The sequence below is a fragment of the Xenopus tropicalis genome, chromosome 2 (assembly GCF_000004195.4).
Source record: "Xenopus tropicalis strain Nigerian chromosome 2, UCB_Xtro_10.0, whole genome shotgun sequence".
NCBI lineage: Eukaryota > Metazoa > Chordata > Amphibia > Anura > Pipidae > Xenopus > Xenopus tropicalis.
Genome location: NC_030678.2, coordinates 147660873 through 147675088, shown reverse-complemented (window position 1 = coordinate 147675088; position 14216 = coordinate 147660873). Strand labels below are relative to the sequence as shown.

General features: G+C 44.9%; 2 protein-coding genes across 3 annotated transcripts in view; one reads left to right on the top strand and one right to left on the bottom strand.

Moving 5' to 3' along the window:
• Nucleotides 1-2493: 2493 nt before the first annotated feature.
• Nucleotides 2494-8416, bottom strand: LOC100486950 (t-SNARE domain-containing protein 1-like). The gene is made up of 4 exons (XM_002936644.5): nucleotides 7258-8416; nucleotides 4154-4287; nucleotides 3670-3726; nucleotides 2494-3284 (listed from the first exon to the last, which is right to left on the bottom strand). The coding sequence occupies exons 1-4, from the start codon at nucleotides 7713-7715 to the stop codon at nucleotides 2626-2628; spliced, it is 1308 nt and encodes a 435-aa protein (XP_002936690.2). The 5' UTR covers nucleotides 7716-8416; the 3' UTR covers nucleotides 2494-2625.
• Nucleotides 8417-8528: 112 nt separating this feature from the next.
• The window catches only part of eif4b (eukaryotic translation initiation factor 4B), a 34620-nt gene continuing 28932 nt past the window's right edge, over nucleotides 8529-14216 (top strand). The window contains exon 1 of one of the 2 annotated variants that reach the window (XM_012956763.3): nucleotides 8529-8614. In XM_012956763.3, the coding sequence (XP_012812217.1) occupies nucleotides 8602-8614 (13 nt within the window). In that variant the 5' untranslated portion in view covers nucleotides 8529-8601. 2 annotated transcript variants of the gene reach the window in all.

Sequence of the window (14216 nt, the reverse complement as noted above, 5' to 3'; positions counted from 1 at the left end):
AGGGGTATGGACAGCAGTATAGTGTCTGTGACATTTAGCAATTTTATTGTCATTGGTAAAAGGTTTTTCAGTGGAGTGATCTGTGAAAGAAATTCAGAATCCAGTTTGTGCTATGTAAGGTTTGTTTCTATGTAAGGTTATGCTGTATAGCAGAGGTGCACATCACTAGCAGCCACATGTCATGAGGGAGAGAATGATCGACTTCTGGCCTTTTTAAGACCTTATTTCATGTTATAATTTAGGGGCCCAATGAGTCTGAATGAGTATGAATGGAAATTTTTTTATTTTTTCTAACTTTTAGAACCGTGCGTATTTTCTGCGATTTTTTTTCATTAATTTGTGTGACTTTTTCGTACTTTGCGACAATTTGTGTGACAAAATCGTATTTGTCGCAACAAGTACAAAAGTTTCAGATTCATTCAAGCTGTGGTATCGTGACTATCCTTGGGCCAGGTTGGAGCTACAAAGTACCGTTGAGTCCTATGGGAGGCTTCCAAAATCATGCAGTGAAGGTTCAAAGTCAGAAAGGTTTTCGCACCATTTACGATCGTTCGCGCAATTAACACACATCAGAAATTTTTATATTTAATACAAATTTTTCCCAAACTTACTTTTAAAAGTCCAAAATTCGGACTTCGATAAATCAGCCCCTATGTGCGAGAAATTCAGGCCTAAAAAGAAACAGGACTAGGTCAATATGTCCCTCATACAAGGAGTTGGTTGGAATCACTGGGACTTGTGGGTAAAAATGTTGTTTGATGCCAATGTTAATAATAGGGAAAAACATAAACCTATAGGAAAGCCTGTATTTGTTCAGTGGCAACCATACAAGAGGGCTGATTCACTAACGTGCGATAAATTTTATCGCACTTTTTTTGCGCTAAAATAGACGCGACAATTAGCGCGCGATTCATAACAGTATTACTGCATGCGTTAAGTCACACATCGCATGCGCTAATTCGCGTGCGTTAATTTGTGCGTTAATTTTATCACAATGCGCTAATTAGCGAATTAAAAGAATGTGAACGAATGATTCACAAAAGCACATAAAGCGTTAAGTGCGTTAATTAGCGCGCAAATGTGTGCGTATTTTAGCGCCTGATTGGGGGAGGCGTTGGGCAGAGCACATTTTTCACTTTTGAGTGTTTCAAGCAAAATATAGTATGGGTATGGGTTTTTTTTGGATTTGGAGGAGGAGGAGGAGCAGCAACACCCGCAGCCTTCCCGAGTTATGCCCAAAGGGCCACGTTAGAGGGCCTAAGCGAGGATGAAGTGGTCAGGCGGTACAGGCTCAATAAGGCAGCAATCTCCAGCCTGTATGAGCTGCTTGAGCCTTCGCTTGAACCACGGACTCGCCGAAGCCGTGCTGTGCCCGGGATGGTCAAACTGCTGTGCTCCCTGCACTTTTTTGCCACTGGCAGTTTCCAGAGGGTCGGGGGGGTTTATGGGGGGGTGTCACAGCCCACCTTTTCACGATGCCTTGGCCAGGTCCTGGACGCCATCCGCTCGGTGTCCAGGAATTTTATCTCGTTCCCACAACATCGGACCGGGTGGAACGCCGTTAAGAGGGATTTTTATGGGGTAAGTGGCATCCCCAATGTGTTTGGTGCAATTGATTGCACCCATGTGGCGTTTAACCCCCCCCCAAGACAGGGAGCACATTTTTAGAAACAGGAAGGGTTACCACTCCCTCAACGTGCAAGTGGTGTGTTATGCACAAATGAACATCCTGAGCATCGTGTCTGGGTTCCCCGGCTCCTCTCACGATGCTTACATCCTAAGGCAGTCCGGGCTTTACCAATCGTTTGAGACAGGACAAATGCCTCACGGGTGGCTGTTAGGTAAGTATTTGTGTCACTTATCTAGCACAACTTGTCCACATTTGCTTTGTGTGTCCCACTGTAAAACCAGTCCCTGCCTGCCATAAGCTTGTTATGCAATGTGTAAAGTGCCCTCTTTTGCCACTGGGAGAGTCAAAGCAGCTACTTGTAGTGTCACCTATCAGTCTCATGCTGTCACATCTGTTGCAAAAGGGCCGTGTTTTGACACAGGGAGACTGGAAACAGCAGCAGCATGTTTGTAGCATCTTATTCCATCTTATTTTATTTCAGGAGATGCTGGCTACCCCTGCTGTCGGTGGCTCATCCCACCGATTCACAGGCCGCGTTCACGGGCCGAGCGTGCTTTTAATCAAGCACATGTGAGAGCGCGGTCTGTGATTGAGCGGACGTTTGGGGTCCTAAAAAGCCGGTCCCGCTGCCTGGTTAAATCAGGAGGCAGCCTAATGTACAGCCCTACCAAAGTTGCCAACATTGTCGGTGCGTGTGCTCTACTGCACAATCTTGCAAACCGGCACGGCTTACCAGGGGATGTGGCCGATGACCTGGAGGACCCCATCCACCAGATCCTGTCCAACGTGCCAATTACTTTTCCTGTAAGTACCTACAATCTTTAATCCCATACACAAGAAATACCAAACAACTTGTTCAAAAAAAAAATATTTATTCTGAGGGAACACTTCCCCAATTTTTTTTTTTTAACAGGTTTAAAACCTATAAACCAAAAACAAAACATAGGCCAAAGAAAAGATAGGTTCCACCAAACCCTAATATCACCGTGCCCAATTTATTTGCGCTTACGAAGCTGCCTCGTTGAGCCTGCAGGAGGGGGAGCTGCGCTCTCACCAGCAGCTCCACTGGTAGAGCTTGTTGGCTCTGTTGGCTTTTGGCCCTGTTGCTGGAGGGCAGCAAGTTGTTGTTTTAGTAGGGAATTTTGTTCTGCCAACAGAGCCACTTGTTGCCTTTTGAGCTCTACCTTCTCCTCCTGCAGGCTCAACATAGCAGCCTCGTGTTGGGCAGTACGGGCCCTGTCTGCCTCCTGTAGCCTCAACATGTCGGCCTCATGTTGGGCCTTACGTGCGCTGTCTGCCTCATGGAGGCTTCGCATTGCATACTCATGTGCGGCCTGGCGTTTCTGACCTTCATTGTAGGCCTGAGTGGCCACACACAAGTCAGTATGCAAGACATTCAGTTTGCACATCATGACTTTGTGGTGCTTTATTAGTGTTTGGTCGAACCCATCTTTTATGGCCTGGGGTTGGAGGCCTGGGGTTGGGGCCTGGTGTTGGAGCTGCTGCTGCTGGGGAACGTTGGCCGGCTCCTCATCTGAGAAGGCCACGACGCTGCCACCGATGTGGGACCCTCTTTCGCTTGCCTCCCCTCTAAATGTCTCTCCAATTGCAGGATGGCGCCATGGGGAGTGGAGCCCAGACGAGGAGCGTCCACCTTTGGAAAAAAAGAAGAAAAAAAGTTTATTTAATTTTTTCTTATCTTCATGATGCAAAACAAACTTCATGGACACTGGTTGTCAGTTTTGTTCAAACATGACCAAGTTTATTTGTACCCAAAAATTTGTGGACATTGATTCATTCCAAATGAGGCAAAAAGGTTAAATCAAGTTGAAAAGATTGACTGTCCAAAAGTCAAAGATGAACGGACTGCACCTAACCCAGCAAGACACGCTTGGCAAATAACACACCTATCTTATTAGCAATACACTGTACTTCTGGAATTGAAACAGCTACAATATACACAGACACAATTCATTATTATGCTACTGCACAAGCCTAACACAAAACACAGGTCGAACCAAATTTGTTAAGAATAATACCTGGAATGGGAGCAGATGCCGTTTGTCTGCCTCTGCTCGGCCCAGGTGGAGATGTATCTGTTGGAGAAAAAGGTTGTTTAACCTTAAAGACATACTGACACCAAAAATTTAATTATTTTTACATCTGTCATAACATTGTCTTTGCATGCTATTTATAATTGTGCCATAAAAGTATTTGTCCAAGCTTTTACATTCCCTATCTGATCCCCCATGTTCCTCTATGAGGGGGCGACCATATTTGTGCAGCAGGAGGCCGTTGGCATTAGAAGCTATAACTGACAGGCTGAGAAGGGACAGTCAGTTTTGGGATTTCAAGTAACAATTACTTACAAAAGCAGGCCTATCAGTAAAAAATGATCAACATGACCTATAGGCAACTTTTTATGTAGATTTATATTTTAAAAAGTTGTTTTTTCGTGTCAGTATCACTTTAATCTTAAGCTTCTCTGCAAGAGTACACTTGGATTACTGTCATTACACCTACCTTGGCCAACATTCCGGTCTGTATCAAAGGTGCCGGAGACACCTCGCACGCTCTCCCGGTGTAGAAACGGCAGCAGCAGCTCCTCATACCGGGTGAAATGCACCCTCTTTGCAGGGCCACCTCCAGTTCCTGATCTAAAGAAAATATACATATGGTTTTATTGTGTTGTCTCCAATAAGCAAGCCATAACAACGCAGTCACTTTTTGTTACTCATTGTTGCCTCAGTCAATTCCCTTTACTTTCAAGTGTAACAATACTAAGGCTCTGACACAAAAACCCTACTAAAATGCTGCAAGTTGCTGCTAAGTGGCCTCGCTAACTCCCAGGGCTTTCCCTTATACTCTCTCTGTGTTTACCAATGCTTAAACAATAATCCTCCTTGATAAAGGACAGTACAGGGCATTAAGGGGTCTGTTTACTAAAGTGCGTTTAAATTGTCTAAGAGTATAGTCTATGAACAGTCGCTAACTTTAACCCCATCAAAGTAGAATATTTGTTAGCAAGAATAGTGGCAAAGTTTCTTTGGTCGCCATAATATTCGCCACTATAGAGGTGAATATTTAGTCGCCATAATATTCGCCACTATAGAGGTGAATATTTAGTCGCCATAATATTCGCCGCTATAGCGGTGAATATTACAAAGTCGCGACAAATCGCACAAATACAATACTAGGTATATTTTGGTGACTCTTTTGTCGCGACTTTGTAATCTCGTGACACGCGCGACTTGCAGCCATTTTGTGTCATAGAGCCTGCTGTCACAATACTGAGAGCATCATGCCTGGGGTTTCTGAGCTGCTACCGGGGGAGAGGCGCTATATTATTCAATTCTTCCTGCGTTCAGGATATGACAGGCTGCCGCTGGGCATGGGCCCATAGGGGTCCATGAGAGGAAGAGGGATATCCTGCGTGACCTAATAGACGGGTTGCGCAGGGGCTTTGACCTTGAAATGGACCTCCGTCTGCTCCAGCGGATATGGTCGGACCTGAAGCGCAGGAATTTGGAGCTAATAGCGGAAATCGCTGAAGGTAATTATTGTACTTTAATATGGTTTTACACAATACGTTTCTTAAAAGATTTAGCAAGTAATTTGAACTAAAAGAATTTGAACTAAACAAATGTAAGAAATGTATATTCTCTCTCTATATATTTATATATATATATATATATATATATATATGCATATATATATATATATATATATATATGTATATATGCATGTTTTTTCAAAAACACACAATAACATTCACAATAAAGAGGGAATTTTAAATATGTTGTGGCATTTTGAAAAAAAAAATACATATACACACATTATATATATATATATATATATATATATATATATATATATATATATATATATATATATATATATACACACACACATCTATTTTAAAATACATATGCATAAATAAGTTTAAAACAGGGGGGAAGCAGCAGGGAGCGGCCCATAGTATGAGTCATTTGGGGAAGGACCACGAATGTTTTAGGGGGCCCTGGCTAACAATGTCTGTGTGTCCTTTGTATTTATGTGAGGGTTCACAGGGGGAGGGGCCAGTGGGGGCGTGGGAGGAGGGGGGCCCAAAAAATGTTCTTGTGAGGGGCCCTGTTATTTATGATGGTAGCCCTCTGTGTATGAATGTATATATTTATATGTATAATAGATTTAAATAACATCTTGCAATACTATCTCACAGAACTTCAGCTGGATGTAGCACCTCTTCTCCCTCCAGAGGCCCCACAGGCTCCAGCAGCCCCCGAGGCCCCAGCAGCACCAAAGGCCCCCGAGGCCCCAGCAGCACCAGAGCCTGAAGAGGCAGAAAAGGCCCCAGAGTCCCCCGAGGCCACATTGGCTCCATCAGCCCCAGAGACTCCCCAGGCCCCGGACACTCCCCCCCTGGAGTTCTCCACTGGAGACAACTCTCCTCAGGCCCTGGAGTTCTCTCCCCAGGCCCGGACTCTCCCCAGGCCAAACGCACCAGGTCCTCCTGCCGACGAGGGACCCTCACAACGGACCGAAGATGTCGGGACCCAAACAACACCTGGGTGGACTGACCCCACACTTCAGTCAGTGCAGGAGGACCTGAACACCATCAAGGCCCAGTTGGCCCAGCTTCGGGGCAACTTGGCCCAGCTCCAGGGGGACATTAGGGATATGAAGGGCAGCAAGCCCTAAGTTTTTTTTTTTATATTTTTTTCTAAAAATTTTATTAGTTATTATTACACTCTTACATTTAGCAGTAACAGCATCAATATGCTATATGGTTTAAATTTTTGCAAATATTCTGCCAACAATTTTGTCTTTAGCCCATTTTGTTGACAGAATAATTGCAATATTATATTTGTTCCCGTTTAATAAAGTGCCCATAACATATTTGCCATTTATTCTGTGTCTAAAATCTCCCACTTAATTTAAGCCACTTTAGTAAACGGACCCCTAAGTATTTGGCTAAATATTTCTTAAATGCTACCCCCCTAATTATTGGCCTAATTTGATGTTGTACTACACAGCTTTGAGGACATAAGTTGCACACATAATAATAGGCATGCCATACATACATTACATACAAGTAAAGTAAGTAGGAAAGAAGGCAAAAAGGAAGGAAAGTAATAAATCATAAATGGGTTTCAGAAAGGGAATCTATTAGTCATATCCCACTGTTAAGTCCTGAATCAAATATAAGAATAAACAGCAAAGATTTCAGTGGAATAAAAACAACATTTATTGGCTCAAATCAACAAAAACATAACTCATAACAAAAGCATACTATACCAAAACATGACCAGGTGCATCCTAATCTCCTAACGCGTTTCGCACCATGTGGCGCTTCATCAGAGGAGGTCTCTGATGAAGCGCCACATGGTGCGAAACGCATTAGGAGATTAGGATGCACCTGGTCATGTTTTGGTATAGTATGCTTTTGTTATGAGTTATGTTTTTGTTGATTTGAGCCAATAAATGTTGTTGTTTTTATTCCACTGAAATCTTTGCTGTTTATTCTTAAAAAGGAAGGAAAGACAGTAAGCCAAAAGGAAAAGCCAGTTGAGTAGAAAAGCAGATGAGCGAGTGTTTAAATAGAAAGATGAATGTAAGATATTTACCTGTATCTGGAGTCCTCTGCCAACTTTTTTCTCAGGACCCGCTTTATGTCCTGGTATCTTTTCTTGCAGTTTTGGACATTGCGGAGACACACACCCACGCTGTTAACACGCTCCGCAATGTCCTTCCAGGCCTTAGCTTTTACAGCAGTGGGTGTTTTTGTGGCATATTTGCCAATCACCTTGTGGTATACAGGCACCAGCTCCTCTATGAGTGCCTCATTCTCAAATTCGTTAAATTTAAGATTACGCAGCCTCTCCTGCCTCTTCCTTTTCCCAGATGACGGGCCAGATGAGGGGGGAGGAAGCTCATCGCTCTCACCGGTGGCTTCCTCCGGATGGTAGTCCCTGTCTGTGCCCTCAGGCTCGGACAGATCAGAGCTCCCCAAGTAAACCGGCCTCTCAGAGTCACTGCTAGAGGACACGGTATTAGGAAGGTGCTTCTTTTTAGAGGTCTGCATGTTTTTTAACAGAAAAAAGAATATAGATATCTCTCTCTCTCTAGCACTTCTGTGCTCTCCCAGGGCAAATGCGCAAAATGGCGCCAGTTTTATGCTGCCACGTGCGTCAAGCCGCGTGGCAATTGCAGCGTGCGTAATGCCGTGACAATAAGTGCTCACGCAAACGTTATCGCACGTGCGCTAATTAGCGTGCACGCAAAAAGTACCGCGCTGCGCGTTCGTTAATTAGCGCGCGCATGTGGTAATTACCGCTCTGGGTGTGCGTTAATTAGCACACATGCAGTACTTAGCGCAAGTGTGCTTATAGTGAATTGTGCGTCAAGTCGCGAAAATTTAAACGCGATAACATTTATACCCCACCCTATAAATAGCGCATGTTTTAACACACTTTCGTGAATCAGCCCTAAGGGCTCTTAAACCCAACAAAAAAAATCTGATTTACTGTGACAACCCTGAAAACAGCTAATATATCACAGGTCCTCATCTATCCCTATGTTACTATGATGCATGAAAAGCCTTCAAAATGTGTTTTACAATAGTCAGTTAAATGCCCCCTAAAACTAATGGCTCCTGTGTTGTATTAAATGTTAATGTGCCCCCCCTCAGGCTTTCCAAACCCGCATTATGCAGAATATCTACTGCTTTTCGTTTATTCGAGCAGTCGTTCAGCACGGCAGCGTTACAAAGTAAGTAACTAGGTACCATGCCTTGGGACCCCAACGTGTCCTTGCTTCCCGTAACAAACATGGCGTCCCTGCCTCCGTACGTGCAGCCGCGTTGCCCAGTCACGTGACCCGCGCCGCTTTCCTTTTGCCGAAAGACTTCAGCCCTGGGAGCACGTGACCGCCCCATCCGGGTCTCCGCGTTCTTTCACACTCGGCCCAACATGGCTGCTTCAGGTGAGTGTGTGAGGGGGAACCGGGGTCGGAGCCGCAGCTGGGCGGGTAAGGCGCCTAGGCGCCCCTATAGCGCTTACGTTTCGCGGCGAGTCAATAGCGGAACGGGCGGTGCGTGTGTTTGTGTGTCCCGTGTGGCGGAAGGAGCGCGGCGACGGATCTGTCCCGCCACCATCTGCAGCCACGGACGCACCGCCGAACTGAGGCCGCACCCTCCTCTGTGCTTCCATCGCCTGCCCGTAGCGCTGTGCCACTAGTGTGCCCGCATTCGCACTCTGCCCGCCAGCCTCCGAGGCCTTTGTGCCGCTCAGCGCCGCCCCACACTTACTGCTTTATACATACTGACTCGGGGCAGCTGCTCTGCTGTTTAACTACAAGTCCCAGCGTCCTTACCGGGGGCCGCCGCTCGGCCGGGGGACTAGTGTTATATAGATATAGAATCTCTGGGGGACCTGTATGGTGTGCTCTACTAGCACTAAGTACAGTGCGGCATTCGTGTTGTTTATAGCTCACGGCAGCGGCGGGAGTTGTAGTTCTGTAAGCGCCTCAGTGCGCCCGGCTCCCCGGGAGGATTAGGGCTGAAACACGTGGCGCAGCGGCCCGGGAAATCTCCCGCAAATCCTACGGCCTGAGAGCCCTACGCACTCAATGGTGTTTGTTATGGGCGGCCGGCAAGGCCCAGCCATTAGTCCCCCTCACAGCGCGGCGGCCGGAGACACGTCATCAGCAGCAGCATGGCCTGCGCGCAGCGGCCTCTTGTCATGGGGACACACGGGGGGAATATGGCTGCTCCCGCACTCACGCACATTGCGCCATATCTGTAGGGTGCGCTCCTCCCAGCAACCCTCGCACAATGCCGCTGTGCTATTCAGCAACCTTCCTATACCCATTAATGACGCATTCTCACTGGTTTCAAAAATCATTTGGGAAATATTTGCCATTGAAAATAACATCTGGCTGTTTTTTTACTCTTGTAACAATGTAGCAAAAGCTAGCTGGGTAGGTTGTTGTGCAAGGCTGAAAGTAGTGTTTTACCCCCCTCTCTGGTTCATTTATAGTTAGAAACGACTTTAAAATTGTATCACATTTGTCATGAATGTCTATTGGAAAGAAGTTTATCACATCTTCGTTTCTTTAATTGTTTTTAATTATTTGGGAGAGACAAACAGCAGGCCCACACTGGCAAACAGTGGGTTCTGGCAAATGCCAGAGGGGCTGCTGTAAGATGCCATAGACCAGTGGTCCCCAACCAGTGGCTCGGGGGCAACATGTTGCTCTCTAAGCCCTTGGATGTTGCTCCCAGTGGCCTCAAAGTTGGTGCTTATTTTTTAGTTCTTGACTTGTAGGCAAGTTTTGGTTTCATAAAAACCAGATGTATTGCCAAAGAGAACATCCTGTAGGCTTCCAGTCCTTATAGGGGCTACCAAATAGCCAATAACAGTCCTTATTTGGCACCCCCAGGAACGTTTTATGCTTGTGTTGCTCCCCAAGTCTTTTTACATTTGAATGTGGCTCATGGGTAAAAAAGGTTGGGGATCCCTGCCATAGCCAGTCACTATTTATTGGGCTGGTGGGGGGCTGTTTGGGCCTCTGTGTACTTGAAATTCCTGGGCCTATCCTGAATGTTTCCTGACATGCCCAACAGTTTTTGAGGGACTACCTTGGAGTTAGGTCATTATATATACTCACTGAATACATTTTGCATTTGCAAAAGATTCGGGTGCATATTGGGACACAGGGTAAAAAGGGTGAAAAAAAGTCAAAGGATTCGGTTCAGCCATAGGCATCTTGGGCAAATCCCAGATTTGGAACATCTCAATTTAGATATTTTACTGGCCCGGCCGGTAAAAATAATGCTTGATGCCAATGTTATTAATAGGACAGAAAGAGTAAGGGCTGTGCCATACGGGGAGATTAGTCGTCGCGCGACAAATCTCCCCGAAATGCCAACCCACCATCTAGAATGTAAATTGACGCGATTTTCCGAAGTTGCCTTGAGAGGAAACTTCGGCGACTTCTGCAATTTGCGGCACCGCGTATGCCATTCCGCAAGCGATTTACATTCTATTTCGGGGGGGATTAGTCGCCTGCAACAAGGGAGATTTGTCGCGCGGCGACTAATCTCCCCGTGTCACAGCCCTAAGACATAGGCCAGTATCTTTTTAAAGGAACAGTAACACCAAAAAATGTATAAAAGAAATTCCAAAATAATGTACTGCTGCTCTGCACTGGTACAACTGGTGTGCCTCAGAAACACTACTATGGTTTATATAAATAAGCTGCTGTGTAGCCATGGGGGCAGCCATTCAAAGGAGAAAAGGCACAGGCACTTTGCAGATAACAGATAAAACACTATTGTATTCTACAGAACGTATCTGTTATCTGCTATGTAACCTGTGCCTTTTCTCCTTTTTTCCAGCTTGAATGGCTGCCCCCAGGGCTACACGGCAGCTTATTTATATAAACTATAGTAGAGTTACTGTAGCAAACACACAACTTTTACCAGTGCAGGGCAACAGTACATTATATTTCTTTTACTTTAAAACTTTCATTTTTTGGTGTTACTGTTCCTTTAAAGAAAAGGTGGCAAACCTACATAGAGTTCCCATGAATTCAGACAACACCTTGAGGGGTTGAAGTTGGCATGACATTAGTTTTAGTAAGTCTGCATTGCACTACTGATTAGCTAGCACACAACTTCTTCTTTTTTTCCATTAATTCTTGTACTGGCAAGTAAATGTTTATCTATAAATAACAAGATTTGACTCATTCTGTTTAGTTTATACTATTCTGAATGGTTGGTAGCACTGAGCCTTATTGGACAGTTTTGCACGTGTAACAATGAATGCCTTACTGGGCAGAGAACAGGACAATGAACTCTTGGGTTGCAGAGTTTCTGTTTAAATTTGTTGCTATTAACTGGAAAGTGCAGTCACAGTAGCTGGAAACAAGCTTTGATCAGGCAGGGATAAACCTGTGTAGGTAATGAAAAGAAGCCAGTGAGTTTCTTTTTCAGTGTAGATACATTTATAAAGAATTTTAACTCTTTGTATTTATTTGTTGCTGATAGTCAAGTCTGTTTCACCTATTATCAGTTTGTGGGCAGTGGCACATGGAGAGATTAGTAGCCCGCTAGTGATGTGCAGGTTGAGAAAAACTCAACCTGACCCTAACCGACTGCCCTGCAGACGTGTCGCAAGAGAGGCGGCACACACCTATAAAGCTGGAAGCCGCGACCCGCAAACGGTGTGTTCCCGTTGGCCCCACCTGTGGGTAAAATGCCTTCCCACCTGCAAGAGTTTGAATTGCCGGTTCCTTGTGATGTGAGTTCAGAAGACCAAAGCGACACCTACTTGCAATTCACATTCTTGTCAGTGGGGAAGGTATTTAGGAGAGATTGGTCACCTGCGGTAGCGTAGATTTATCGCTGGAGAGTAATCTTCCTGCGTGCCAGTGCCTTAAAGGAAAGGCACAGCCATTGAGAGATAGGAGGTGCCTCATTAGGCACCCCTCAGTGATTGTATTCTGGGCCAGTGGGTGCTTCCATTAGCAAGAAAGTGCACCACTCTGGGGCTCTTTCAGCGAGTACCACAGAACGATCCGCATGCTGCTTCTTTTTGCACCCCTGCATATGTGCAAGTAGAGTGGATAGCAGAACTTCAACAAAAAAGCCTGCCTTTTCACTCTGCTGTGTATGCTTTAGCCCAGAGGTAGCAAAGAAAGAAGGAGGAGGAGCACCAGCCCCCCCACAGCAATTGTGACTTTCCTTCTTTAAAGGATAAGTCACTTGGGGGTGCCAAAATGTTAGGCACCCCCAAGTGACTTCAATCGTTTACCTTGTACCCCGGGCTGGTGCCCCTGTTAGGAGAAAACAGCACCAGCCCCGGGGTACCTGTAGCGAGCGTTTCTTCCTTCCTGCTTCGTTTTGCCGGCGCATGCGCAGTAGAGTGAAAAGCCAACTTCTCTGTTAAAGTTCCACTATTCACTCTACTGCGCGCGCGCGAGGCAGGAAGCGCTGCAGCTACCCCGGGCTGGTGCTGTTCTCTCTCTCTCTGTATAGAAAGGAGTCAGGCTAGACTCGATCAATCGATCGTCGCATAGTTAATGCCTGCTCCTTCTTTCTCCTTGTCGGCTTAGTTCAATTGACGGGAAGCCAAGTTTTAACAGGTATTTTCTTTAAAGCATTCAAAATACTAAGGGGTTTGCAGGATAGGGCAGTTATTGGTGCAGGGTAGAATAGTTTTTTCACTTAAAAAGTTTTAGTGTTACTTTTCCTTTAAGGGGTCTGTGCACTTCCCAGTCCCAGAATCCATCACTTCAACATGGAACCAGATGTTGATCGTGGATTTTGAGGTTTCCTCTTTAAGCACTAAGGATGTCATTGTTAAAAAAAAAACATAGTTTTTTCAGTAATTACATACTTGGTCCTTAGTGTGTTTGTAATATACATACATATACACACTCATACATAAACAGTTCACCTTTTTTTCTTTAGGCCAACTAAGCGTGTCAAAAAGGGTGCTATTTTTTCCCCCTTTCTAAGAGGTTTGTAATGCTGTATTTTGTATGTTGTACAGGTTTGTCCCTAAACTCCACCCAAATTCACTGCACTGTATCGTAATTTACTGCTAGCAACATAAACTAGAATCCCTTGAGAGTGTGGTCACTACAGATAGGACAAAGGAACATCATTATCTACTTTGCTGTGCTAGATTTTGATTGGCTAATTTGCTTGGGGCGGAGGGGGTTACACCCATGGCAGTTTATACAGTTCGGTCAAAAACTGAATTGTGTGAGAAGTGAGAGTGTGTGCATTCAGCATGGGAAACGTCAGAATGCAAGGCAAGGCCCTTTAAGATGTGATATCTCATGTTTAATCTTTCCTCTAGGCTGCTGTAAAATAATGCAAGGGGTGTCATATATCTTAAAGGGAGGATATGCCATATTTATAGATGCAGTTAGCAGTCTATTTTGGGCTAGCTAGAAGGTTTTTTCTTAACATATGCAAGATATTTATTTAGGAGTTCATTGATCCCTAGTATCCCTGGCCTTCCAAAAGGGGAAACAGCTTTTAGGTGAAAAGAATAAGCATGGGAAAAAAAATGTCTGGCAGAATGGTTCGAACACCATTCTGCCAGACATTCGGAATCAGCTAAGTCCCAAGCACAATTGGGCGTTTGGTTCATCTGTATTAAGAACAAAGGGGCTGTAGCACCTAATTGAATTTGTTAATGCCTGAATAGAGGCTAGATATGGCATGGTTGTTCACATGAAAAGCAATAACCACCAGGGAATGGTGTTTTCATTTACACTATTCTCCATGAGGGAACAGCAGAGCACAACAACTAGCCTTCCATAAATCTTATGTTGTTCCATTAATTTGGTAAATTGGTACATACTTACTCTTTTTTAGAGTTAAGTCTAAATCCGTACTTTGGTTTTAAACTGTTGGTTTTAGCAGGGTTTACGCGAGTTAAACCCTGCCTAATTTTGCAGTAAGGTATTGCAGGGTAGTTCACGAAGAGTTGCCATTAGGTGAGTCTCATCTTCCAATGTCATAATACATTTTCTCATTCAGGACCCGTAGATAAACACAATGGTCATT